The 25,312-nt window shown below is 39.0% G+C and overlaps 1 protein-coding gene across 5 annotated transcripts in view; it reads right to left on the bottom strand.

The window, feature by feature from the left end:
- The window catches only part of MME (membrane metalloendopeptidase), a 97,174-nt gene that overhangs the window by 32,413 nt on the left and 39,449 nt on the right, over positions 1–25,312 (bottom strand). For all 5 annotated transcript variants that reach the window (XM_004755595.3, XM_004755597.3, XM_013057736.2 and 2 more), the window contains exons 9-16: positions 16,167–16,301; positions 13,770–13,871; positions 11,722–11,858; positions 11,520–11,613; positions 10,262–10,390; positions 9,412–9,510; positions 7,010–7,090; positions 5,619–5,722 (exon numbers count right to left, since the gene is read on the bottom strand). In XM_004755595.3, the coding sequence (XP_004755652.1) occupies positions 5,619–5,722; positions 7,010–7,090; positions 9,412–9,510; positions 10,262–10,390; positions 11,520–11,613; positions 11,722–11,858; positions 13,770–13,871; positions 16,167–16,301 (881 nt within the window). The remainder of the gene's footprint in view (positions 1–5,618; positions 5,723–7,009; positions 7,091–9,411; positions 9,511–10,261; positions 10,391–11,519; positions 11,614–11,721; positions 11,859–13,769; positions 13,872–16,166; positions 16,302–25,312) is intronic.

Below are 25,312 nucleotides of genomic sequence, written 5' to 3'. Positions count from 1 at the left end.
AACCGATTGAGCCACCTACGCGTACCCAGAAGGGTTATTTTAGAAAGAAGTGAGGTTCTTCCCTACCTCTGGTGACTATGTTCCTTTTCTCCTGAGTGTCTTGATGTACAGAAACCAAGGAGGAAAACTTCTTGGCTCTTATCAAACCTTCACAGTTAGGGCCATAGAATTTTAATGCTGGGAAGAACCTTAGAAATGTTATACAGTCTAAATCAACCCACTCGTTTTATAAATCAGGTAACTACATGCCTTTTAAAGGGCCACAGGTAGTAAATGGCAGCCCCAGGACACTGAGAGAGTTCATGACTCACTGCAGTGCCAAAACGACGATGTCACTTCACAGGGTGCCAACCTCCCCGCCATGTTTGGTGGGATTGGCCTTTCAGGAAAAACCACAGACAGACACAGCTGTTGGGCAGCCAGCCTCAGGAGGACCAACCACTTGTTTTAGGGACTGACGCCACCCAACTAGTACAGACTAGAAAACAACAGCAGGCTTGAAGAAATAAAGATAAAGACAAATGAACCAACCGTTTTGTTTTGTTTTGCTTTTTGTAACTCCTCTGCTCTCTTCCTTATTAATTTAAAAGCTGACATGTTGGGGGGCCTGGGCGGTTCAGTCAGCTAAGCATTTGCCTTTGACTCAAGTCATGCTCTCAGGGTCCTGGGATCAAGCTGCCCGGTCAGCGGTGAGTCTGCATCTCCCTCTCCATCTGCCCCTCTCCCTCTGCTCCTGCTCTGTCTCTCACTTTCTCTCTCAAATAAATAAGTAAAATCTTTTAAAAAAGTAAATAAGTAAGTGCTGACATGTCCCTTCCAGAGAATGTTTCATTAATACTTGAAGGTTTAATTGTCATTTTAAAAAAGGTGCTGCGGAGCCTGGGTGGCTCAGTGGGTTAAGCCTCTGTCTTTGGCTCTGCCTTTGGCCCAGGGTCCTGGGATCAAGCCCTGCGTCAGGGTCTCTGATCAGCAGGGAGCCTGCTTCCCTCCCCCCCCCCCGACCCCTGCCTGCCTCTCTGCCTGCTTGTGACCTCTCTCTGTCAAATAAATAAATAAAATCTTAAAAAAAAAAAGTGCTCTCCTAGCACTTTGTTTCTCTGCAACAGCACCAACAAAACTCTGCCTTTTATCAGATTTAACTGTTACTCAGTTGCTTCTTTCCCTAGATGGTGAGGTCCGAGATGTAACTGTTACTCAGTTGCTTCTTTCCCTAGATGGTGAGGTCCTAGATGGTGAGGTCCGAGATGCGGGTCCACATTTTATTCCTCTGTATCCTTTATAGTGCGTAGCACAGTGCTTTGCACACGGCAGCTGCTCAATAAAATGCCTATGGAACTGGTTCCTGTCAATGTCTCTGTGTTTTTATTTTGATGCATAACAGTGGGAAAGATACAGCAATGAAATAAGTCTTAGTAGTTTATGGTAAGTAACTCCGTGGTTCAGTGGTCATGACTTACAAACACTGCCACAGAACAATGATATCACAGAAAGTTCTATCCTAGGAAATGAATAAAATAACATCAAGTCTAAAAACAAGAAAGGGAGTTCTTTTTTTGTTGTTGTGCATTTTGTTTTCTTTTTTGAGTTTTGCTAGCTCTATTGACTCTAATTGAATAATCATGTTACTGGAAGTAAATAATTAGAGATCATATCTAATTAACTTTGCCAGTAGATATTATATTCTCCATTGAGCACTATTACTATCTGATAATATGACATATTTGAAATTCTTTACAAACTGGCACCAAAAACCCAGAGAACATAATGTTTCAGATAATTTTGGAAATACTAGGCACTCAGAAACCGCATGAACCAAGCTTTTTTAAAATTTAAATCCATGCCCTTCGCAGTTGTCAGCTGCTCAAATGGGCAGAAGGCTATTTTAGCGAAATGATTAAATCAGGTATTTCACAGACACACTTCCTGACTTTCTCAATTTTTTTGAATCTGTTAAACAGTGATAACAGCAGAAAGCTGTTGTTTAACTTCACTAACTATGATGGTAAAACGGTGGGATGTGACAATCTTTATCTTAGCGGCTGAGTCAACTTCATCAGCACGATCACAAACTGGCTATCATATAATTTATGAACCCCACAAATACCGAGGAAAGGTCTATATTCTAGTGTTCCAACTCTAGAGACACAAATATATGGTTTTGCTTTCAATAAGGGCTAGCACAGGCACGAGGTGAAGAGAAAAATGCAAGGGGGTACTATGAATAAGGAAGGAATGTTCCAGTTGAGTCCAACAATGTGTAGGTTTCTGTGAGATGAACAAAGGCTGAAAGGGTGGTCCCAGGTAACGAACAAGGAGGAAGAAAACATGCAGCAATGACTGAAAGTAATTCCTATGGCTGGAGCTTTGGGCAACACTGGGCGGGGGTAGGGGAAGAATCTCAAGGAATTCTAGAGAACTAGTGAGAGGAATGCAGAGCCTTGTACCTGTTTTGTAAGACAGGCAACAGGTATATACTGAAAGGTTTTCATCAGGAAATAATAGGACTCGATCTGTGTCTTTAAAAAAATTCTCTAGGCTTGACACAGGACCAGAGCATGGGAACACATCCAGATCTCTGATGTCAGGCTCAGGGGACCCTTCTAAAGGAAAGCTCCAGAAGCATTCCCAAAGGAAACGAACAATGTTCACTGAGTAACAGTGCGCAGATCTGGAATTCTTGTCCAGCAAGAACCCATACCCCGCTCCCAGTCTTCAGAAAGAAATGGCCTCAAAACTGGAGAACGATTCCATGGTATTGCAGGTTTGGTTCAAGACCTACAGAGCAAAACTCAAGAAAGCCAAACAACAGCAATTAGCTGGGGCGGAAGTCAAGACCAGCTCTTCCAAGAGAAATATGGATGCACCTCCGGTATCCCCCAGTGGTGTCTACCCTGCTTCCCTGCTTTCCACAGATCACCAATTCCTTCCTACCAACTCAGCACATGCTCCAATTTTAACGCTCTCCCAGACCATTCTGTTGGCAACAAAATAGTCCATTTTGGCTGCTGCCAAGATCCTAACATCTCCTCCCTTTGTGCCATTATGGAATCTCAAATTCTTTCCAGAAGCTTCACTGCTAATTTTATTGGTTCTTCGTCTCCAAAAAGAACTTCATGAGAGAAGCTAGACACAAAACATCACATACTGTAATGATTTGCAATGGTTCCCATACAAGAGACAGACATAAGATCTACATAACATGGATGCATTTCAAAATCATCTCTGTGAAAGAAAAAAGACACAAAAGGGCCCACGTGGTGGAACCGAGTGGAAAGAGGTACCAAACAAAACTTACGGGAATGGGGATGTTACATGTTGTAATTAGGATGGCAGTTACCTGCATGTATAAATTCAAACAAAGACATGGAACTATAACTTTAGTATTATGTACACCACAAAAAAGAAACAACCAAGGGAAGGACCCAAAAGGTTCTACTGAGCTATGCATTCTGCAGATGCAACATTCATTGAAATAGTGTAAGGGCACCTGGGAGGCTCACTCAGTTAAACATCTGCCTTCAGGTCAGGTCGTGATCTCTGGGTCCTTGGATCAAGCCCTGCATCAGGCTCCCCATTCAGCAGGGAGTCTGCTTCTCCCTCTTCCTCTGCTGCACCCCTGCTCATGCTCTCTCTCTCCCAAATAAATAAGTAAAATCTTTTTTTTTTTTTTTTTTTTATTTATTTATTTATTTAACAGACAGAGATCACAAGTAGGCAGAGAGGCAGGCAGAGAGCGAGAGGGAAGCAGGCTCCCTGCTGAGCAGAGAACCCGATGTGGGGCTCGATCCCAGGACCCTGGGATCATGACCCGAGCTGAAAGCAGAGGCTTTAACCCACTGAGCCACCCAGGTGCCCCAATAAGTAAAATCTTTTAAAAAATATATTGTACAGGGGTTTTACTTGTGATTATTGTAGGGTAAGAGGACTCGGGAGAAAACCAACACATATGATGAAAGGGAATGAAAAATGCAAACTGTATTACCAAACGATTACAGAACTTTGGACTCTATTAACTTAAAAGGAAAATATCAAGTAATAATTCAACCATTTTTAAAATCATGAAGCATCCTTCTGGTGTCATATGGGTGCAGGTTATATTCGCTATTTTCAGAAACACTACCTGACAATATTTCTCTGTAGATATTTTATACAGTACTGGCAATGATTAATTGTAAGCATATGTATTTTTAAAGAAATGAAAATCTCTAGACTTGTAAGAAACTTCTCAGATTATCAATTTACCCATGAATATTCTTTTTGGTGACTTTTTGTGGGTTTCCAGAAATAGGATTTCACAACCGATTATAACACAAACCATATGCACCCATTCTCCTTCCTTCTTTGCTAGCGAGGGCATGACATTCTCCAGCCTCTGCAGCCTTATTTTTAGCACCAGACAATACAACATTTGCTGCACTATAAACTCCAAAGTCAGCAAAAGAAATCAGACTCTCTTATGGGGTACCTGACAGGTTCAAAATGCTCTGTAGGGATTGAAATGTATCGGCGTTGTCGTTTAGGAATTTTGTCCAACCTGTACTTGGTTTAACTGGGAACAGAACAGCCTGCCATCAGACAGTCCCCTGTCACTTTGTACCTTTCCCAGCACATTTCCTTTCTGGTGGTAGAGCTTATTATATCATGCCTTTCCTACCCTCTGCTGTGATGATGTAATATAATATAATCAAAGTTCACCTTCAATCTCCTAGTTCCCAATGATACCTTGACTGAGTGTTCTAAAATATTAATTTAATAAATGAATAAGTGAAAAAATAAATGAACACGCGAATAAACCAAGCAACTCACTGGCACATTATTTTTGTTCATTACCACACAAATCAAGTTAGTATGTTTATTTTTCATTTGCTCATTCATTCATTCATTCATTCGGTTTCAGCTGAAAACTTTCTATGCGTTCAGCACTGTGCTGAACAGGCAAAAGGAATGAGAGCCCCTGTTCTCCAAGAGTTAAGAGCCTGGCAAGAAAAAGTCAACATGAGCAGCTCTAGGGATCTAAGTGCAGAAACCCATGTGGGTAAATATGTTAACCACACCTAATTAGTTGAAAACTCGAGGCTGAACTAATGTTAATGTTCATATGAAGCACGAGTGCCCCTAATAAGCAGAGATGAAGAGCATTTGGAGGCAACTCCCATGATCTCCTATTTGGCTGCCACAAGGCTGAGGGTGTTACACAGAGCAGACTAGGAAGGGGATGGGGCTGTGGATGACTGACCCAAGGAAAACAAGTGGGCACTGGGCTAAGACCATTCTCAGTACCGCAAGTGCAGTGTCACAGAAGGCTTGTGGGAGCGCTGGGTTACCTAGGCTAAGGCATTCCTGAGGAACTTGTCGACAGAGTAGAGGAGATAGGCAGTAAATGAGAGAAAAACGAAGAAATAGGGTAGCCTGAGGACAACTTCATAAAAAAATTTTATATTTTCTTAAATCTTTGACCCATGTCTAGTATGACAGTCTTAGAGGTGGAGGTACTCACTCCGTTGACAGACGTTGCACTTTTTAAACATTATTTTAAATCGACTTCTTTTTCTTAACCCAACAATGAGAGGGACAAAGGCCCTTTTCTGAATGAACATACAAGAAACGAATATACATACTCGTCCTTGTCCACCTTTTCTCGGAGCTTCTTTAGTTGTTTATTTTGGCTGAACTTCAAGTTTTGAATTATGTTCTCAAAGTATTCATCTTCCTTGTAGTTCAACTATATTACATAAAAGATTTTGGGAAAAGTAATCAAAATTTTTGCTAAAAGCATAGGGATATGTTCTTAAACGTATCAGTTAATGAAGTTAACAGACAGCATTAAAACCTACCAAAGAAGGATTGAATTCTCATTAGCCTAGTTCTCTATCCCAGGTCACTGGTGCTCTAACTCAATCACTACTTTAGCCTATTCTTCTGGAACTAATCAATGAAACCAAGTGTCTGACAAGCTTTCCTATATTGACATTAGCCCTTACATGATAGGTGAGACAAGAGTCCATTCTTAATTTAGCGCCTACTATGTACTGGGCACTGTTCTTAGCACTTTATATATATTACGTTTTTAATCCTTATAATCTTACGAAGATGGGCTGGCTATTAGCACTATTTTAAAGCTGAAGAAACTAAGGCAGACAACTAAGTCACTTGCTCAAGTTGGTGAGTGGAGGAGCTGGGATTTGAACCCAAGTAGTTGTCTGTGAGTCTTTGCTCTTAGCCACCTGACTCCTGAGACAAAGACACCGCCACCCCCAGGCCTCACATGCTGCAGCCCGTCCATCTACAAGAAGAAACAGTCAAGCTTTTCTACAAATGGAAAGAGACGAGAGGACACTGTGGCTTGTAAACCCGCATGGGAGGGATCAATGGATTAGTAATCACTGTCATCCCCAGGTCTGGGCAAGAATCACCTTACTGCCGCCTGGGTTTCTAGGGAGTTGCAGGGACCACAAGGAGCGACAGGACCCTCAACTGGGTCTGAAATCAACAGCGTTGTGACTTGAATTGATTCTGTTCTCTTTTCACTGTTACATTACCAGAGGGGAATAAAACTGCTTCTGGTTTTCAAACAGTAGGATTTTGTTTTGTTTTATTTTATCAATACAGAGGCATGACCTGGTTTTTATCCCATGGAGGAATAATTGGAAAGTGGAGGAAAATGGAGGACTTGACTTTTTGGGCTTATACGAGAGGAAATAAGGAGACCGAGTGCTGCCTGTTGCTCAACACTCTGATGTCCGCCCTTGATGCATTTCAAAGGACACGAGATTTTCCCACTACTCTTCAGTGGACTATATGGAAACCGAAATAACAAAACCCAAATATGAACCAGGCCGATGAAACAAAAGGCTAAAACTAAAATGCAGTTTTGTCTTCAGCGTAAAAGGCTTTATATAACGAGACCTTCGGGTTTAGGCCATTCTACATCACTTCTGGCACCCCACAGCTAGAAATGACATTCCCACCCACCCTAGGTATCACCAGCACAGTCTTCATAGAGACCTACCTCAGCGTATTCACTGTTCAGTTTATTTTCATTTGTAATAATGTCATCGGGATAGCCAATTCTTTCTTTAATGGCTAGAGCCTAGGAAAAATGAAAACATTGAATGTAAGGGTGATTGTGTAACTTCCAAATGCAAACATTATAATTTGCCATGACTAGCGATCGAATAATTTGATCCATATTGCTTACAAAAATAGTATTTGACAACACTTAGATAGAGATCTTTGAAATGGTTTCTCACTGGAGTCCAAAATAAACGAGAAACAGTTCCAAAATTTTGCTTCTAATACCCTATTTTCATAGGTTCCAGCTTTCCCAAAAAACCAAAATGAAAACTGACAAGGCATCATTCCACATGTATTGTACTTCTATGAACTTTTTCTCTGAAAGGCTTTTTTTCTTCAATTTTATAGGAGGGCTAATATTTAGAGCTTCCATTCTAGCAACTTATAATTTTCTTTCCACTTCACTGACTTAGCTCAGAAAACAGATATGGGTTTACAGCTTTAGTACTAATATTCCTTCTGAATATTGAGTCCTGGAGTCTGTATGTTCTCTTTTGGTCTCCAAACCCAGTGTACCTACCTTCCCACAGTTAAGTGAATGGCATTATTTAAATAAATAGAGAACAGGATTTTCCTTGTTATACCAGCTCACACTGACCACTTGCTTACTACATTTCTAACTTTTATTTTTATTATTTTAGAATTGTTTACTTTTGTTATTTCATTATTGCTATTTGTTTCCTATTATGATTTCTATTTCCATTTTTTTATTTCTCTCATTTTTCTCAAAGATATTTGACTTTTGATTCTATCATATTATATTGTTCTTAAATAATTTAATTATGTTACAAATCTGTTTCATAAGCACAGGATTTCCGCAGCAGATCAGACAGGATATGTGTCAATAAGTCAGTTTGGCCAAGTCCGATTTCTTGTAGATTTCCACACCACTGCCCATTACAAACAGCCTCCTCTTGAAGGTTTTTTACTTTCTAGAAGACACTTCCCCAATGAGTGTTCTAAGAGGCACAAACTCTATAGAAACAGGTCTACATAAAAAGGATTTATTGTCAAATACTTTGGGTAAATACTGTGACAAAAATGTTAAGCAGACTTCTTTACTGCAGTCTAACGTGTAATGAGTATTAGATACGGTGCCTGAAAATCATACCCTAGGAGCATGTAACCTAGTCTAAGGTGGGGGCAGGGAAGCCTTCCTACAGGAAGTAATTTCCTAAATTCTTTGAGACAGGGACTCTTTTTTTATGGAACTACTTATGGGTCCAATGGCTTATAATACCACCTTGGGAAATGATGATCAAGCTCAATCCAGCTGGCCACATCAAACAGAACCATGTCACAGAGAGCCAGAACACAAAAGGAGTAAATCCAGCCTGAATGTCAGGACCCAGTCAGTGATGGATAGGTAGGTATATTGCAGTGCATAAATTTCAGACCTAACCCAGCCACAGCTTTGGGATAGCCGAAAATGGCAGTCCCTTCACATGATTTAATCCTGGAAAACAACTAGACTACAGCTTGGCTTTCATATTATAATAGGTTCATAAAATCTTTCTTTATCAGTTTGAAGAATGGTCTGTTCTTGCCACCCCAACTGGAGTGGAATTATCAGACTGTATGTGAATACTACTCCCAAAGCATATACAGTTTTCACTGGACATGTTCCTCTTAGTTTTATACTTATCAAGACAAATAATCATAGTGAGTTTAAACCCAAGACTTTCTTAAACATCTGACACCTCTGTTCTTATGCAAGATATTAGGAGTCCCAATACAGGTACACAATGGGGGTAGAGAGGAATAGTTACACGAAGGCTCCCTCAATATCTCTCTACCTGTAGAGCACCATGTAATACTCAAGTAATACATCACCTTACCTTTGCTTGACAGAAATTTAGAATTTTTCTCACTAGGTCATATAAAAATCTAAATAAGGCATGTTTTCAAAATTGAGCTGGAAATCTGTGATTAAAAATTGGAAGGATATTTTTAGGCTTTGGTAGAATCCTTTTGGATATGTTGTATAAAAAGAGAAATAGTATGAATCACTGATAGTATTTTTCAGATAGTTATTGTTCATACAAGATTCCTTCTTATTTTCTGAAGAGTCCTTTTTAAAAAAAAAAAGGAAAATTGGGGATATTTCAAAATTTTGAATTGAATATGGAGAGTAGGGGTTTTTATTATCTCAAGATAATAAAAGGTGTAAATCACAGAAACAAATCTTTATCCACGAAAACTGTTCCTGGAAATGACATCTTGAAGGAGATTGCTTTCATTTTATGGAATCCCTGAACTTCCTTAAAAGTTCATCTTTTCATGTAAAGAAATTGTTTAATAGTTAGTGCTGCCTTTTAAAATTAATTAATAATTTACCTTTTCCTCAGCTTTCTTTTTTGTTTCAGCATCCATCCAAGTGAGGTCATCTAAAGTCTGAATAAAAACCTCACGGATCTGTGTAATCAAATCCTCAACCTTAAACCACAGAAACAGAAGACAAATTTAGGACATGAATTACTTTTTTTGGTAACACAAATTTTAAAAAATAGGATTATAAGCTGTCTTTACAGAACTCAATAACATGTATTTATAGACAAACTGTGACATAAACACATGGATATATGGGGATCATTATATTTTTCAAGGATTCTTGCTACTACCAACACTAAGGATTAAACAGAGTCTTACACACACCTTAATTAAAAAGTCATCTTTAGAATGTAATGGTTTCCATGATCATAAAAGAATTCACATAAAACAGTCATCACTGTTAGTAGTTCAATTAAGCAAGAAGTAGTATTTTAATAAGTTTCTTTCACTTTAAATTCCATCCTCTTCATTTCAGTAACAATGAAAAATGAAGTATATTTTTTTAGTATCTCAAATAAACCCTGGCTTACTTTCAACATTTTTCAGAAAACACTGATTCTTGGTCAATCTTGCTAATAGAAGAATTTACAAATGTCTCTATCAACAGAACATGAGTGGGCACCGGGTATACACTGCTTCCAGAAAATGGACAATTGGTTTTGGATCAGACAATATTAAGATTAGAAACATAACCAGACCCTTGGGAGAGTGAGGGGGAGTCACTAAAAAATAACAATAAATCATGATTCCAAGATTTTTCTGCCAATCAGTAAAACTTGAGCCAAATTTTTAACTATTGTAACTGCACATTGAGGCAAGCCACGAACTGATAGGAGTGTCATGCTGAAAACATTACCACATGTTTACTCTCTCCAGCAAATGCTGCTTCCACATACAGCCTTCCCACAGCATTTTCCATATTCCCATTGACATAGTTTGCACAACGTCTCCATGTTGCTGTTTCTGATGTTGTGCCATAAAGGGCCTATGGGTAAGAGAAAGGAAATGACATCTGACCACAAATAGATGGCCACAGCAAAGGTGAACACACATTCCACAGGACTCTTTTCTTTATGTCCCCTAAGTTCTTGCAAATGTTCATTGCTTCTCTTCACAAGGCATGTTGTCCTCACCCATGACAAAATGTAATCCAATTGGACTGTTTACTTATAAATAATCCAAAAATAAGGTATATTTTCGGTAGCATGTCCCAGTAGAACTTTCGGCTATTACAGGTGAATATCCTTCTAGACAGCTTTAGAAAACAACAACAAAATGCCCTCCCCTCAAAACCAAACAAAAAAACATAATAGTTCCGACTGCATAAACATAAACATGAAGTAATGTTCAGTTTATGTAACAGGGGAGAAATCTGGTATACAAGGAAACACATTCCTGTTTTTTAATGTTTTAGCTGAACTTCCAGTACTTAGAAGAGCTGTACATATATAAATTTAAGTACTAACGAGGGGATTAACTGAAGTAAGGGAAATTGCGCGAGATGCCATTTTAACATTCTTTAATTTTAAAAATTTGCCCACATTTTGTTTCAAAGAGTAAATGCTAAAAATTTCAAATAAGCAGTTATTTCCTTTCCATAACACCAACCAGTACATTTGCCAAAATGTCTCCTTCTATCCCTCCTGTCATCTCCCCTCACTATTGTTTAAATAGTGAAGGTACAGCCTAATGAAAGGCCTTACGGTTGCCCCCAGGTAGGCGCACTATCAGTGGATTGTCTACATCAATGTAGTCCATCTGTCTGCATGTCTAGTGTGCTGTATATAAGCACCTGACAGTCAAATTATCTGAAATATATACCCTTGCAATTACTTTCAACACAACAAAAAACCAAGCCAGTATTCTCCCACAAACTGCTCCCATAACCAAATGCAACTCCTTCCAGAGAAATTGAATCTTGGTGCCAGAGCAGGACAAAGCCCATAAAAGCTGGCTTTGCTAGGCAACATAGCCAAAATATGGGCAAAGCAGCCAACACTTGGCATGTTGACTCCTGGCAAAGTTCGCCACATTCTAGCAGCGTACATGGCAAGCCTTCATAACCATGTACTCCTTATGCTTTAAGTCTTAAGAAAAGAGATTTTTTTCTTCACCTTCCGGAAAGCATTTCTGGACTCCTTGTAGGTTCGGCTGAGGCTGCTTACACGATCCATTATGAACTGCCAGGACATTAAATTTTGAAGATCTCTGTATAAAAAAACCCACCACCCAGCAACAGAAAAGATGAGGCTGCAAAGCTTCTAAAGAGTGATCTAAATGTAAATTTTGAGGACATAGGCACGCTGACATACCTACCTGGCAGAATATTTGGTAAGAATGAGCTTAAGTTTGGTTAAATATTCTGGAGCATAAACCACCACATCTTCCTCATTTGCAATATTAATATTCACAGTTGACATGATTTCATTTGTGAAATTTGACCAGCTGAATGGCTGGAAAAAAGCAGGCATGAAACATTCAGTAATTGTGGATTTGCCTTCTTGGTTCTAAGACTCAATTATGGTCATGGAGTCAGACATGGTTAGGGTGTCAGTCGCCTCATTCTGTAATATCACAATGGTCAGTCTGATATTTGCTTGGAATTTTTCCTCCATTGTTCCAATCAGTTTCTGAATTAAAAAAAATTAGTTCTGTAGCATGATTATTCAGATAGCAGCATTAAACTAACCAACCACTTCCAATCAGTTTCTGAATTTAAAAAAATTAGTTCTGTAGCATGATTATTCAGATAGCAGCATTAAACTAACCAACCACCTAAGAGCAAAAGCAAAGCCTCTAAGGATAGAGAATATACAGCTAGAAATTTAGCTCAGTGTTGCCCATCTTGGTCTAACTCACACACACAGAAAGGACATTTAGCTTTAAAAATAAAGCTTCCTGTAGTGCCTGAGTGGCTCAGTCATTAAGCGTCTGCCTTCCGCTCAGGTCATGGTCTCAGGGTCCTGGGATCGAGCCCCACATGAGGCTTCCTGCTGAGCAGGGAGCCTGGTTCTCCCTCTCCCACTCCCCTTGCTTGTGTTCCCTCTCTTGCAGTCTCTGTCAAATAAATAAATAAAAATCTTCAAAGACAAAAATAAAATAAAAATAAAGTTTTCTTGGTTTACACAAAAATTTAAATGGGTATAAAGTGTTTATCTTTTAATAGTGGATATAACAATCCATTCAAACACCATTAATACACCTCAGCGGAGATCCAGCTATAAACAACAGCATACTATTGTCATAGGGGAGGTATAGTAATGTTAGAGATACAACACAAATGGTCCAATGAAGCCGAACACCATATCTAAAACTATCAGTATTGGGTCGATAGGCATGCAATTTTTACACTTTGGAGCTGCTAAAAGATGAAATCTTGTATTTTATTCTCTAAATGGGAATCGTGGTTATTCAACCAACAGTAGATATAAGAAAAATAACACAAACATTTGCGATTATGCAAATCTTGCTAAAATGCCACATTTCAGTGTTTGAAAAGTTCACACATTTGTAAGGATATAAAATATTGATAACTTATTAAGTATTAATAATTGCTTTTCTCAATTTTCTTTGGTGGTTTGGACCAATCTTTCAAAACCAGATTTATGAAGCCCTCATTGTATTAAACAGTTCTATGTGACAAATTCCTAACAATAGGTCATGTCTTTACAAACCTCCCCCCCCTTTTTTTACTGTAATTAGGGCCAGAGAGAATTCTATCACTGAATGTGATAGTTTATTGATTTTTCCATGGATCTTGCTTCAGTTCCCAATCACGTGCATCAACTAATACACAAAGATACATACATAGCCCCCCCAAAAGATTACTATATCCTAGCTAATGAATTACTACTATTCATAATGGAATTTATGAGCCAGATTTTTCTCCTTATTTCTAGTGTTCTATGTTTCCATCATTGCTCTGAACATCTAGGTTCATCGCCTTGATGAGAATATGGCAAGTTCTATATATAAATTATCCTTTTTAGGACTTCAAAAAAAATCTAGTGATTTTATTATTTGACTGTCCAAGTCCAATGGCTATATGATTGTCTCTCAGAAGGATTTTCCATTTTAATGTTTTCCAAATCCTTTGCTACAACAGTTTCATTGCACAGCTGCCTTGAAAGGAATTTTACCTTTGATATTCACTCTAACTCAATATAATACAATGACTTCACATAGGTCTGTGTTCCTTTTTCCAGTCTTGTCATGAAATCAAATGGTTGGTGTCATCTAAATTCATTTTAAAAAGTTCAATCTATTTCAATAAATAAGTTATCACTGAATTTTAACAAACTATACCTCACTATTATAATTTTGGAAATGGCACAATAACAGAGAGCACGAAACTTGCTACTTACCTTCCCATCGATCTCTAGTGAGAAGTTATTCTGGATCTGGGCTAATGTCATTTTGTTATAAAGAAGCATGGGGTCATTTCGATCTTCAGATTTAGTTGTAGCCTACGGATTTAATTTTTGATCCTTATTTTACAATTATCCATTCTTATTTTACAACTAAGAATACTTCAGAAAAACATAACTCTCTATGAGGGGAAAAGAAATATGAAATAGGTACAATATAAGTTCTATTTTCTACACTTGTTTTATGGTTAAAATAAACTCATATCAATGAGAAAAGTGAAATTTGGGAGATTTTAAGCATATTCAATAACAATCATCAAGATTTGGCTACCGTGTTAAGTATAAGATACTTCAAAAATCTTTTCATACTTTGACAACTGCTGACCAAACACGGGCAGTGTCCACAGGCCTCCTTCCTTCTAAGGGTCATGGTCAGCTCAGTCATTTCTGTGGTTGTTTTATATGGTAACTTCCTCAAATACAATCACCTGCAATGCATCTCTCAAATATCCTCTCCCACTTCCTCATTGCTACCATTCAGTATCCCAGTTAATATCCAGATAAGAAAAAAAAAAAAAAAAAAGAAAAGAAAAGAAAGAAAACCATAACGATTTCTGCAAGAATTTCAAGCCAAGTAAGAGAAAAATTTCCTAATACAAAGCATGGTTATCTGAGGAGAGTGATAGCATCTCCTACCTTTGTGACTGTCCTCTTATCCTGCCTAGACAGTATACTCTACACTCTACAGCATTAGACTCAACAGTTTTATTTACTTATTTTTCACAGAATCAAAAAAAAATGCAATAACAACTCCCCAACTAGCAGCTGAAATAGAATAAAAGCAACTTTAAAGTCAAGAGAGACCAAAGGTAGCTTAACATGGGAGTTATTTCTGGGTTACAGTAGCCCCTTTAGGTTATTGATTTATTCACTACTTTAAAAATTATTTATTAGGGGCGCCCGGCTAGCTCAGTCGGTAGAGCATGAGACTCTTAAAAATTATTTATTGAACATATGAATGGAATAAAAAGTTGGATAATGCCAGAGATACACAGGTCATTTAAAGAAGACTAAGACCTCACCACAACCTAAGTCTAAGAGAGGAGAAAAAAACACAGGTGCAAATCATTTTGAGGTAGGATATGCCTATCAGAGAGCTGAGGCTGATCAAAGGAGAACATGGTCTGGGAAGGTGCAAGTGGCAGAAACCCAGGGCAATACACTGTTTTCCTCTAACTCTTCCATTTCCAGCACAGAAACACCTGTAACCCACCCAACCGTCACTCATCCAACCATGGTTCCAAGCAAAGTCTGGTTCTGACTGGAGATTTGGGGTTTCACGTAGCTCCGGGAAAGCTAAAATTGCCCTCAAAGATTTTTAGTCTTCAAGATTCTGATGGCAGTGGCAAACACCAGGGGGATTCAGGAGCACAGACTTGTCTGCAATGTCAGGGAGAGCCCTAAAGATTCTAGACTAAACCAACCGTGGGTTTAATCAGTAACCTTAATGCTGCTTAGACAGAGTTCACTCCTCGAGACTGCAGACTCTGTCAGAGGAACATTGGACAAAAAGGTGCCAATTCAGACTTCAAGGGTTCATTGGGACCAGAAGCAACTCAGGAAAACACGCTCTGGGCTTTGCTGTTCCTGTCAGAACCTCTGAGCCAGCCTGGCAGTTGGAACTTGGTCACACTGTGTGGTCACATGGTAGTGTTCAGGGACTAATATTAAGCAGAGGAAGAGTCAATCTCTGTGATCACCTTAAACTTTAAAATAAAACAAAGCAGAACTATACACACCAAAACTAAAATAGCTTTGTGGAATAGTTAGCCATCGCATGTGCCCTGAACCTCGAGGACATCCCACCAACCATCTGACTGCAAATAGTTAAGCTTTTGGTATAATCCACTTATCTTAGGTAATTAAGTGTAACTAGTTTAATATTTGTCGAACTTAGTTATGTCTCCTGGATGTCAGGAACTCAGTTTACTACAAAATTCTATAGTTTCAAAGGTTCTCTTAAAGTCAATGATTCATTTCTGAGCTATGCATTTTTACCAGTTGTTGAAAAAGTTGCACCTTTTTACCTTTCCAATATGTTAGAGAGGAGAAAGAAAGAAAAGAGTGGGAACACAGGATGCCTGGGTGGTTCAGTCAGTTGAGTGGCTCAGGTCATGATCTGGGGGTCCTGGGATCCAGCCCCATGTGTCTCACGTCTCAGGTTCCCAGCTCAGAGGGGAGCTTGCTTTTCCCTCTGCCTTCTTCTCCCTCCCGCCAGCTTGTATACTACCTCTCATCCACTCTCTCTCTCTCAGATAAAGAAATAAAATCTTAAAAAAAAAAAAAAAAAAGAGTGGTAACATTATTCAATGTATCAGAGAAAATGTGTTTTACATTGGCAATTTCTTTTTCCAATTCCATAATTTTCTTCATTTCCAAAGAAAACTGGTTTTCATCGATGGGCAGTCCTTTCTCCTTACGAATCAGTCTGGCCACAGAAATCATAAAATCTACATACGCTGTACAAGCCTGCAAAAAATACACAGCAGTGAATTGCTGGAGAACATTCTAAATATTTATCATGGTAATTTAACTTAAAATTTATTTATAATTTTTGGTAATACTTAAAGCATAATAAAATAGAAGACCTTTACTAAATCCTAAAATAAATGACCTACACAAATTCTTAGAAAGTCAACATGTGGGGCACCTGGGAGGCTCAGTGTTGTTAATCCTCTGCCTTTGGCTCAGGTCATGATGTCAGAGCCCTAGGATTGAGCCCCACATCGGGCTCTCTGCTCAGCGGGGAGCCTGCTTCCTTCTCTCTCTCTCTGCCTGGCTCTCTGCATACTTGTGATCTCTCTCTCTGTGTCAAATATATAAATAAAATTTTAAAAAAAGAATGTTTAAAAAAAAGTCATCATGTATCTGAATTAAAGCGGAACAAAAAACTATCACTTTGAAAGTACTAAGTAATTCATAACCATTTGGTTGGGGAATTCTGTCATTTTCAATTTTTAATCATTATTTAAAATTGCCTTACTAAGAATACAGTTGCAAAAACACTTGATAAGTAATAACCTAGTAGTTTTTCTTAAATAATAATAAATTCCTTTCCTGAATTCCATCTCCCAAGTTTTCTCTGCTTATATATATCTTATATATCTTTTTCAACTGTTCATGAAGAGAAGGCCACAAACTCACATACACACAGGAAGGACATCTTTATGTCTCTTCTGGCCAAGCAGTTGTTTTTGTTTGTGTCTTGAGTTGTTGTTGTTCTGTGTGTGTGTGTGTGTCTTTGTAAATAAGACTGTGTTCTCATGAGGTCCACAAACCTGGAGGTTTTAGTTAAGACTAGAGATGCTCACCTTAATATGTTAATGTAAAATTTCTAGATTTAGATATTGGCTCTTTCCTAAGGACCTAAATTCTTTCCATTTTATCTTCACATGCATTTTAACTTTGTGAGGTAAGCGATAATCTAGTTATATTATTAACCTCTTACAGAATATATAAGTGACTAACTCAAACTAAGAGTAGCATCAACACCAGGAAATTGAAGACCACTCCCGTAATCTCAATCGTTGCTGTTCAACCATTATTATCCATCAGCAGTTAAAATAAATTATGATCTCACCTTGTGAAAATTTACTCAAAATTCAAGTTTCTAGCACCAGCTTAACGACAAGACAGACAACCACAACTGGGGAAGTCATGTCACACAAGTGTAGGATTAACGGGCACATCTATGCTTCTAATACTCATTCCCGGGGTGAATACCAAGGAAGGTTATACAGTCCTTAACACCTTATAGTTTCAAGAGGGTTTATATTGATTATTATATTGATTATATTGATTATCAGTGAAAGGGCACACTTACATTCACTATGAGTATGAAAGGCCCATCTGAATTTATAGCAACTATCAAGAGGATCAAACATAAAACTTATAGGGAAATATTTTATCACACAAGATGTACAGGTATTATCAATTTGAAAACCAAGAAGACAGCTTAAGGTAAGGTTTAGTTACTGGCACTCCATGACCTTCAGTGACCTTTAGTAAGTGCTAAGTAAACAGTTCCCCAGGGAGAGGGTTTCCTTATTCTCGGACATCCAGCCAGCATCTCTATGCATCTACCTGCTGCTCAACTGAACTGACTGTTTTCAGCTGTGGGCCTGTATTAAAACCCAATTACAAAGGTCGCAGGGATAAAAGGATGTTTTTATGCATATTCTCACCACGTCCATTCTTTTCCTATTAAAAGGTAATCAGAATTCTTCTTTCACTTGGAAGTAAACAAATCCGTCTGAGTTCTTATCTCCCGGGACCAACTATTCCAAACTATAAGCATGCGGTGTTTGGAATTAACTATATTTCAAATTATATGAATTCATCTGCATTCAGCAGGGAATTACTACCATGAAGGAAACGGTAATTTGAATTTTCCAATAGCAGTCTGCTGAGATTTTGGTTTTTCTCTTCTGTGGGCTGCATTTTTGTTAACGAGGTAAGAAAGCAGTAACAAGAATGCTCTCCTGCATGCCATTGCCCCCGTGAACTGGTTCTACTCCAATATCTTATCTTTATAGATACACTTCAAGACTATGGAACTTGGCAAAGGCAAGCACAAGAACTTCGGATGGTGCTTCTCGTCCGCCAAGCAGGTCCAGTTTCTCAGAAAACTGGAAGCACAGGCTCTGTCAGCAGCTTCTGGGATACTTGACTCTTTAATACAGCTACACGGAACACACCACTTCCTTTAATGAGCTCCATTACCTGGCAACTATTCCAATGTAACTGATTAAAACATGTGTCTTAGTATCTTGATTATCTTTCCTGGCTTCCAAATTTATCTCGTAGCTATCAGAACCCAGGCTTACTCCTGCTGTTAAATATATAAATATATAATTTATATATAAATATATAAATATAATTGATATGTTAATCATACAAGGTATGATTCTCTACCCTAAGGTTCTCATTTTCTTCCTTGAGATACTTTGTAGATATGCCAAATGATAGTAATTGTCATGATTTGGGGAGAAAGTAATCAACATATATTTTAACACCTGAATAGTGGGTTGACTAGGATATTTTTAAAACTGAAATTCAATTTTTCTATTTTGTCACTGAGAGAGCAATTAGTTACTAGGACAAGGTCTGAGTCAACCACCTTGACAGTCATAAGGTAGTTTTTGTTGAAGCCTTCATATGGAGAATCCTTGGGGTGAAAAAGAATCCACCAAAATACCTACATGGCCCTTTGAAAAATTAAGACATTGTAAATCCCAATTCCTATAATAGCACGTTCAAAGATGACCATTGGTTTTACACGGTTTTATGGGAAAATCCATATCAGTTTTGTGACTTTTTAAATAACACGCTATCAATGAGATGATATTTACTAATACCCAAGACCATGAACTGTCACTCTAAGTAGAACTATCTTCGCTTTGCAGGACCAAGCACTGATATTTAAAAATTGGCTCTGTTCAGAAATTGGGCTTCTCCTGCTTGGATTTTGATTGCCAAAGAGAAAGACAGCAATGATCTTTGACTCCTGTGCTTTAAACTTCAATACCTTTGTTTATGAATAACAGCAAGATCTAGGGATGAACAGAAAGCTTTCCAGTTCGACTGGCTGATATTTGGGTGCTTTGGCATGATAACCACCTAAGGACCAGGAGCTTCACTTCTAAAGATTCTGTTCCAGGACACCCTGCTCTTCCTGATTTTCTGCTTTCCCCTTTCTAGGGAAGACACATGGAGCGTAAGGTGCCTGAAAAGTCACAGAACTGTGCTCTTCTTAGCCACTAATACCCGGGGATTTAAAATGTTACACAGAAAGTTTCCTGAAGGAACACACAGGGGACATCAAGCAGGAAAAATAGGTTTCCTACCAAAAAGGTCTACTGTTTGTTTGTTTTTTTTTCCCTGTTTAAACATCATTTTCAGGGAGCACGCAGCGGCCAGCACGTGGAGACTTGCTCCCCAAAGAGGGACGGCAGAGATCCAGAATCACACAGCCGTTTCTGGGGACCAGAATGCATAACGAACCCCTGGTCTGAGCAGGAGAAACAAAGGATCAAGAAGATCTGTGACGGACCCGCCCAGGGACTCCTTGGAGCTTTCATCAGATTATTCATGAGGAGAACCTTATTGTATAACTTCTGAGGAAGTCTTCTTGAGAAGAGGCATGTAGTTCCTTTTATAAACCCGATTTAATCCATCTCAAAAAATTCTCTCGTCAATGCCACACAGCCAAAATGAGTCTCGTCATATCCACCAAATCTCGAGTTTAAAAGCTCAGCTTTAAAAGTCTCAGCTGCCTGTGCAAATGATGAAGTAGTGGGCATTCTTAGAGGATGGGTGCCCTGACTCAGAGCTGGTGGGAATCAGGAGTTACTATCTTCCCTCACTCAGGTCTGCGCTAGAAATCCCTCCCATGCACTCGCTTCACATCTCATTTCTACTGCTGCTCCAGTTTGCTACTGCAGAAAAATGAAATCACTCCAAACTCAGTGACTTAGAACAAAAATACTTTCTTCTAAACACAATCATTATGAAAAATTACTGAGTATGAACTTATAATTTAATAAATTGTATTAAAATAAAAAATAGGAGTGCCTGTGTGGTTCATTCATTAGATGTCTGCCTTCAGCTCAGGTCATGATCCCGGGGTTGTGGGATCAAGTCCCCCATTGGGCTTCCTGATGGGGAACTTGATCCCACTTCCCCATCTCCCACTCCCCCTGCTTGTGTTCGCTCTCTTGCTGTATCTCTCTCTGTCAAATCAATAAATAAAATCTTTGAAATGAGGTGAAATGAAATAAAATAAAATAAAATAAAAATAAAAGCTCCTTTATGTTTTGTTAAATACAGATACCTGGGCTAGGTAAATCCTCCTGACTGTTAGTCACCTGGTGCCCAGAAGGGACAAAATGAGGTCAGCAGTTTCCCCTTTAGGATCTGTGTTATCAAGTCAGCCAAGTAGCAGCCAGTGATCTTTTTAAAAATCAAATCAAAGTACATCTAAATTATCAACCCACCCCATCCGTAGTCATTCACCTTATATCATATCACCTTGATCTCTTTCCTTTATCACACTACTATCTGCATTCATCTTATTTCCTTAAATTATTTACTTCTTTGTTTTCTATCTCCTCCCATCAGAAGGTGAGTTCCAGGTGAACAAGGACCTTTTCCGCCTTGTTTCCTCAGCATCTCTCCTGCCTAGAAAACTATCTGTCACATAGTAGAAGCTCAATAAATACCTACCGATTTAAAAAATGAAGTTAAATTTTAAGTATATTAAGTAAGCTTCCTTCACTTCCCTCATCAGATTCTCAGCCCAGGGCTGGAACAGTTTCTCTCAGCATGTTTTGGATGAGCGGGCAAACAAACTCCTCTCTGGCTTGCACCCGCTCATCTAAAAGTCTGCAAACCTCAGCCTGTGCTCCTTCCTTCTTTCCTGCTCTGCATTTTCTCTTATCAGACACACAGACCCTGGATCATCTCTTTCTGGCTTCCAGCCATCCTGGCCATGCTCCAAGTCCTCTATCCTTGACATTCAAACACCTCCATTCTTTATAAACCCTCAGTTTTTCTAAGAATGTTCAATTTCTTTATGCCTCCGAACAACTTCTCCACCATGCCTCGTAGCACTATCTTCCTGCTCCACCTTCTCTGGCTCCCAACCACTAGACCACGGGTTCCCTCACTTATCTTTTAGCCCTGAAATGCTCTGTTCAAATAAATACCTTACTGATGTACAAGCAAGTAACATAAATTGTGGTGGATAATCTTGAAGTATGTAGACGTGAAGGTGTGGCCCCAAAGAGCCCTGCCATGGACACGCATAAAGAGGTTAGGAAACCACTACTCTGGCTGATTCTACTTTCTCAGAGAGACAAACACAGAGCATAAACGTATCTATAGCCCAGTTACACTCTGATATTTAGGGCTGCTAACATACAGATTTCTTTACAAACGAGGACAAGGTAACAATTAGCCTTGATAATCTAAAGAGGGAATGGAAGGGAAGCTTTGAAAACAATTCCAATTTATCCCCAAATACAGAGTTCAGAGACTCTTCTGAAGGTGTGTGATTACTTAAGAAAATTCAGGCCATCATTCCTTTCAGTGAATCAATCAATGTACAAAAGAACTTTCTCATATAAGGCTGATTTCATTGAAAAATTCTGTGGAGGGCATAATTATTTTTTACAGGTAGTGTGTATCTTTCATATTGTTTTCCTTGCATGAAATTTATACCCTTGGAAGGGATCAAACTGTTTCAAATCTTGCTACTTCTGTCCTTTGACATAGTAGTGTGTCATTCAAATTAATCACAGCAGGCTTCTATTGCTTACAATTAATATTCTTAACTGACGCATGGATCTTTTTTTAAGATTTTATTTATTTATTTAACAGAGAGAGAGAGAGATCACAAGTAGGCAGAGGAGCAGGCAGAGAGAGGAGGAGGAAGCAGACTCCCTGCTGAGCAGAGAGCCCGATGTGGGGCTCGATCCCAGGACCCTGAGATCATGACCTGAACTGAAGGCAGCGGCTTAACCCACTGAGCCACCCAGGTGCCCAACACATGGATCTTTTAATCTGTGAGTTTAAGCAAGTCATTTTACTTCTTTGGGTCTCTGTTTCCTCATTTCTAAGATAAGGATTTGGACTAAATCCTCTAATGTCCCATTTAGCTCTTCAAGTCTGTGCATGAGTAACCTTAATTATTAAGAAAATACAGGATCCTGGGGTCCCTGAGTAGTGCAGTCAGTTAAGCATCTGACTCTTGGTTTTGGCTCAGGTCATGATCTCAAGGTCATGAGACTGAGCCCTGTGTCAGGCTCTGTGCTCAGTGCTGACTCTGCTTGAGTTTCTCTTTCCCTTTGTTCCTCCCTTCTGCTTTCTCTTTCTCTCTCAAATAAATAAATAAATCTTAAAAAAAAGAAAGAAAGAAAGAAAGAAAACATATGATCCTGTCATGTAAAAAATAAAAGAATATATATCTCTGGCTTCTATTGCCTGAGAGCACATTCTCTCTTTAAGTGAGAGGGAAAGTACAGAAAATGAAAAGGAACAGAGGTGTTTAAAAGTTTAAAACAACCAGAGAAATACAATATGTATTTTTCAAGATATAACACTTAAAACTGTCAGAATAAAAGCACACAGTAAGTTTGAAAGGCAGGAAGGTCTTTTAACAAGAGAAAAATAGGTTTTGTCTTTGAGGAAGAAGGTAAGAAATAGTTCTTGAAAATAAAAATGTATCATCTATTTTCATTACTCAGTTGTGTAAAAAAGACAAGGCATTTTACTGTTTCCAATGCCACATAATTATCACAAAACAAAAACTCCATTTGGAGGGTATCAAAAGCAAGAAAAACAAAACAAAAACAAAAACAACTAACAAAAAAAAAAACAAAAGACAAAACCAAACAAACAAAAAACACCAAAAACATGAAAAAAACAAAAAACAAAAATCAAAAAAACCCATGCTTCTATGAGACAGAATGGGTGGGCTTTCTTAGTAATCGTCCTGTTTCCATTGTTCATACTAAGTTTGGCTTCATATGGAGGCAGATGCCCTGAAGGATCTGGATATCCCTGAAAGAGGGGTCAAGGAGGACCTGAGGAAATGGGCTTAGGTAATGATTTGATCAAAATCTGTGACTAGGGTCCTTTTGATCAGAGGGGGTGTGACCCTCCCTCATCCCCAGCCCCTGAAGCGCATCTGCAGAGCCAGACTCCACAGTAGAGTTTGAAAATCATTGGCTAGAGGCACAGGCAAAGAAGCCAGGCTCTCTTGTCAAAAATGCAACACCTTTCTTGGTAAAAGTTTGGTCACCTCATATTAATCCTCAAATTATTATTGCCAATAAAATGAATTGCCAAAATAAATTATTGCCCAATAAAGTTATGCCACTAAAATGATGTGGTATGCAAAAATACGGGACCCGCAAAGTGTGTGAACATATCTCAGGCAAGCTGAATGTAGCAGAGAAAGAACTGGAGAGTAAAAATGGAGAACTTGAGGAAAAGGGATGCACGGTTTATGAGATGCGTGTAAGACGCTTGCTTAGAAAATACAGTCCCTTAAGTGGGTAGGAGAAGAATAAATGAAACAAGATGGGATTGGGAGGGAGACAAACCATAAGTGACTCAATCTCACAAAACAAACTGAGGGTTGCTGGGGGGAGGGGGTTTGGGAGAAGGGGGTTGGGGTTATGGACATTGGGGGGGGGTGTATGCTTTGGTGAGTGCTGTGGGGTATGTGGACCTGGCGATTCACGGACCTGTACCCCTGGGGATAAAAATATATGTTTATAAAAAATAAAAAATTTTAAAATAAAAAAAAAAGAAAATACAGTCCCTCAGCTACTGATGTTCTAGAGCTCACACCTGCCCCCAAATCAAGGTGAAGAACTAGGCAAGACCTCGAAGGATTGGGTGCTTCTAGCTTCCTTTTCTTTCCTCTCTTCCCTGCCATGTTCCCCTTCAACTGTTCATCCCCATTTTCATCCCCTGATTCGTTTAGTAGTCACTCGATAATTCTTAAGGGTCAGAATCTGACCTGGATACTGGAAATAAAGCAAAGAATAATCAAGACATGCTACTGTTCATTACTTTTACAATTTCCCAGGGGCAAAAAATGACTTTAAATAAAGAAGTATCCAGAAACCCATGTAGTACGGGAACATCAAGGTATCTTCCTCTACTTAGAAGTTTCAGGGAAGGCCTTCATAAGTAAGTACAGTTTAAGTGTCAATTTAAAAGGTGAGGAGAAAGGAAGGGGGCTGAGCAAGCGGTAGAAGTGTATGGAATGTTCCAGGCAAAGGGAAACAGCATATATAAAAGCCTGTAAGGGAGAAAATCAATGCAGACCAGTGATACACTGATACAATGATATTAAGACTTCTTCCAGCTTTATGACTTTCCCACTAGAAGTTATTTCGTTAGCCTATCCTTTTCACCATTTTTTTTTTTTCATGAAGCAATACAGCCCTGAGGAAAAAGTCCTTATGGGGGCTGACTTTTTTCAAAGATAGCAAGGTAGTGTGAGAACTATACCTGATAGCTGGCTAGGGATGCAGAACAGAAACTAAGTGAGGGATGATGGGTGGAAGTGACTGGGAGACAGGAGCAAACATCATGGGGGCAGTAAGGAAAAAAGTGGAATTTCTTCCATGGCCACACATACTCTCCCCCCTCTCCCTGCAACCCTCTTCCCCAAATATCAGATTTAAAAATATATATATATTTTATTTATTTATTTGACAGAGAGAGAGAGAGAAAGAGATCACAAGTAGGCAGAGTGTGGGGGGGAGCAGGCTCCCTGCTGATCAGAGACCCCCCGCCCCCACCCCCACCGACAGGGCGCTTGATCCCAGGACCCTGAGATCATGACCTGAGCCAAAGGCAGAGACTGAACCCACTGAACTAACCAGGCTGATATTTTAAAATATCAGATTTTCAAGGAAGGGGAGGGTCCAAAAATATTCTAGTAATTACCCATTTCCAGGATG

Source organism: Mustela putorius, unplaced genomic scaffold (genome assembly GCF_011764305.1).
Source record: "Mustela putorius furo isolate JIRA1106 unplaced genomic scaffold, ASM1176430v1.1 tig00003834_pilon_pilon_pilon, whole genome shotgun sequence".
NCBI lineage: Eukaryota > Metazoa > Chordata > Mammalia > Carnivora > Mustelidae > Mustela > Mustela putorius.
Note: the sequence above shows the minus strand (reverse complement) of the source record. Positions and strands in the feature narration are given on the sequence as shown.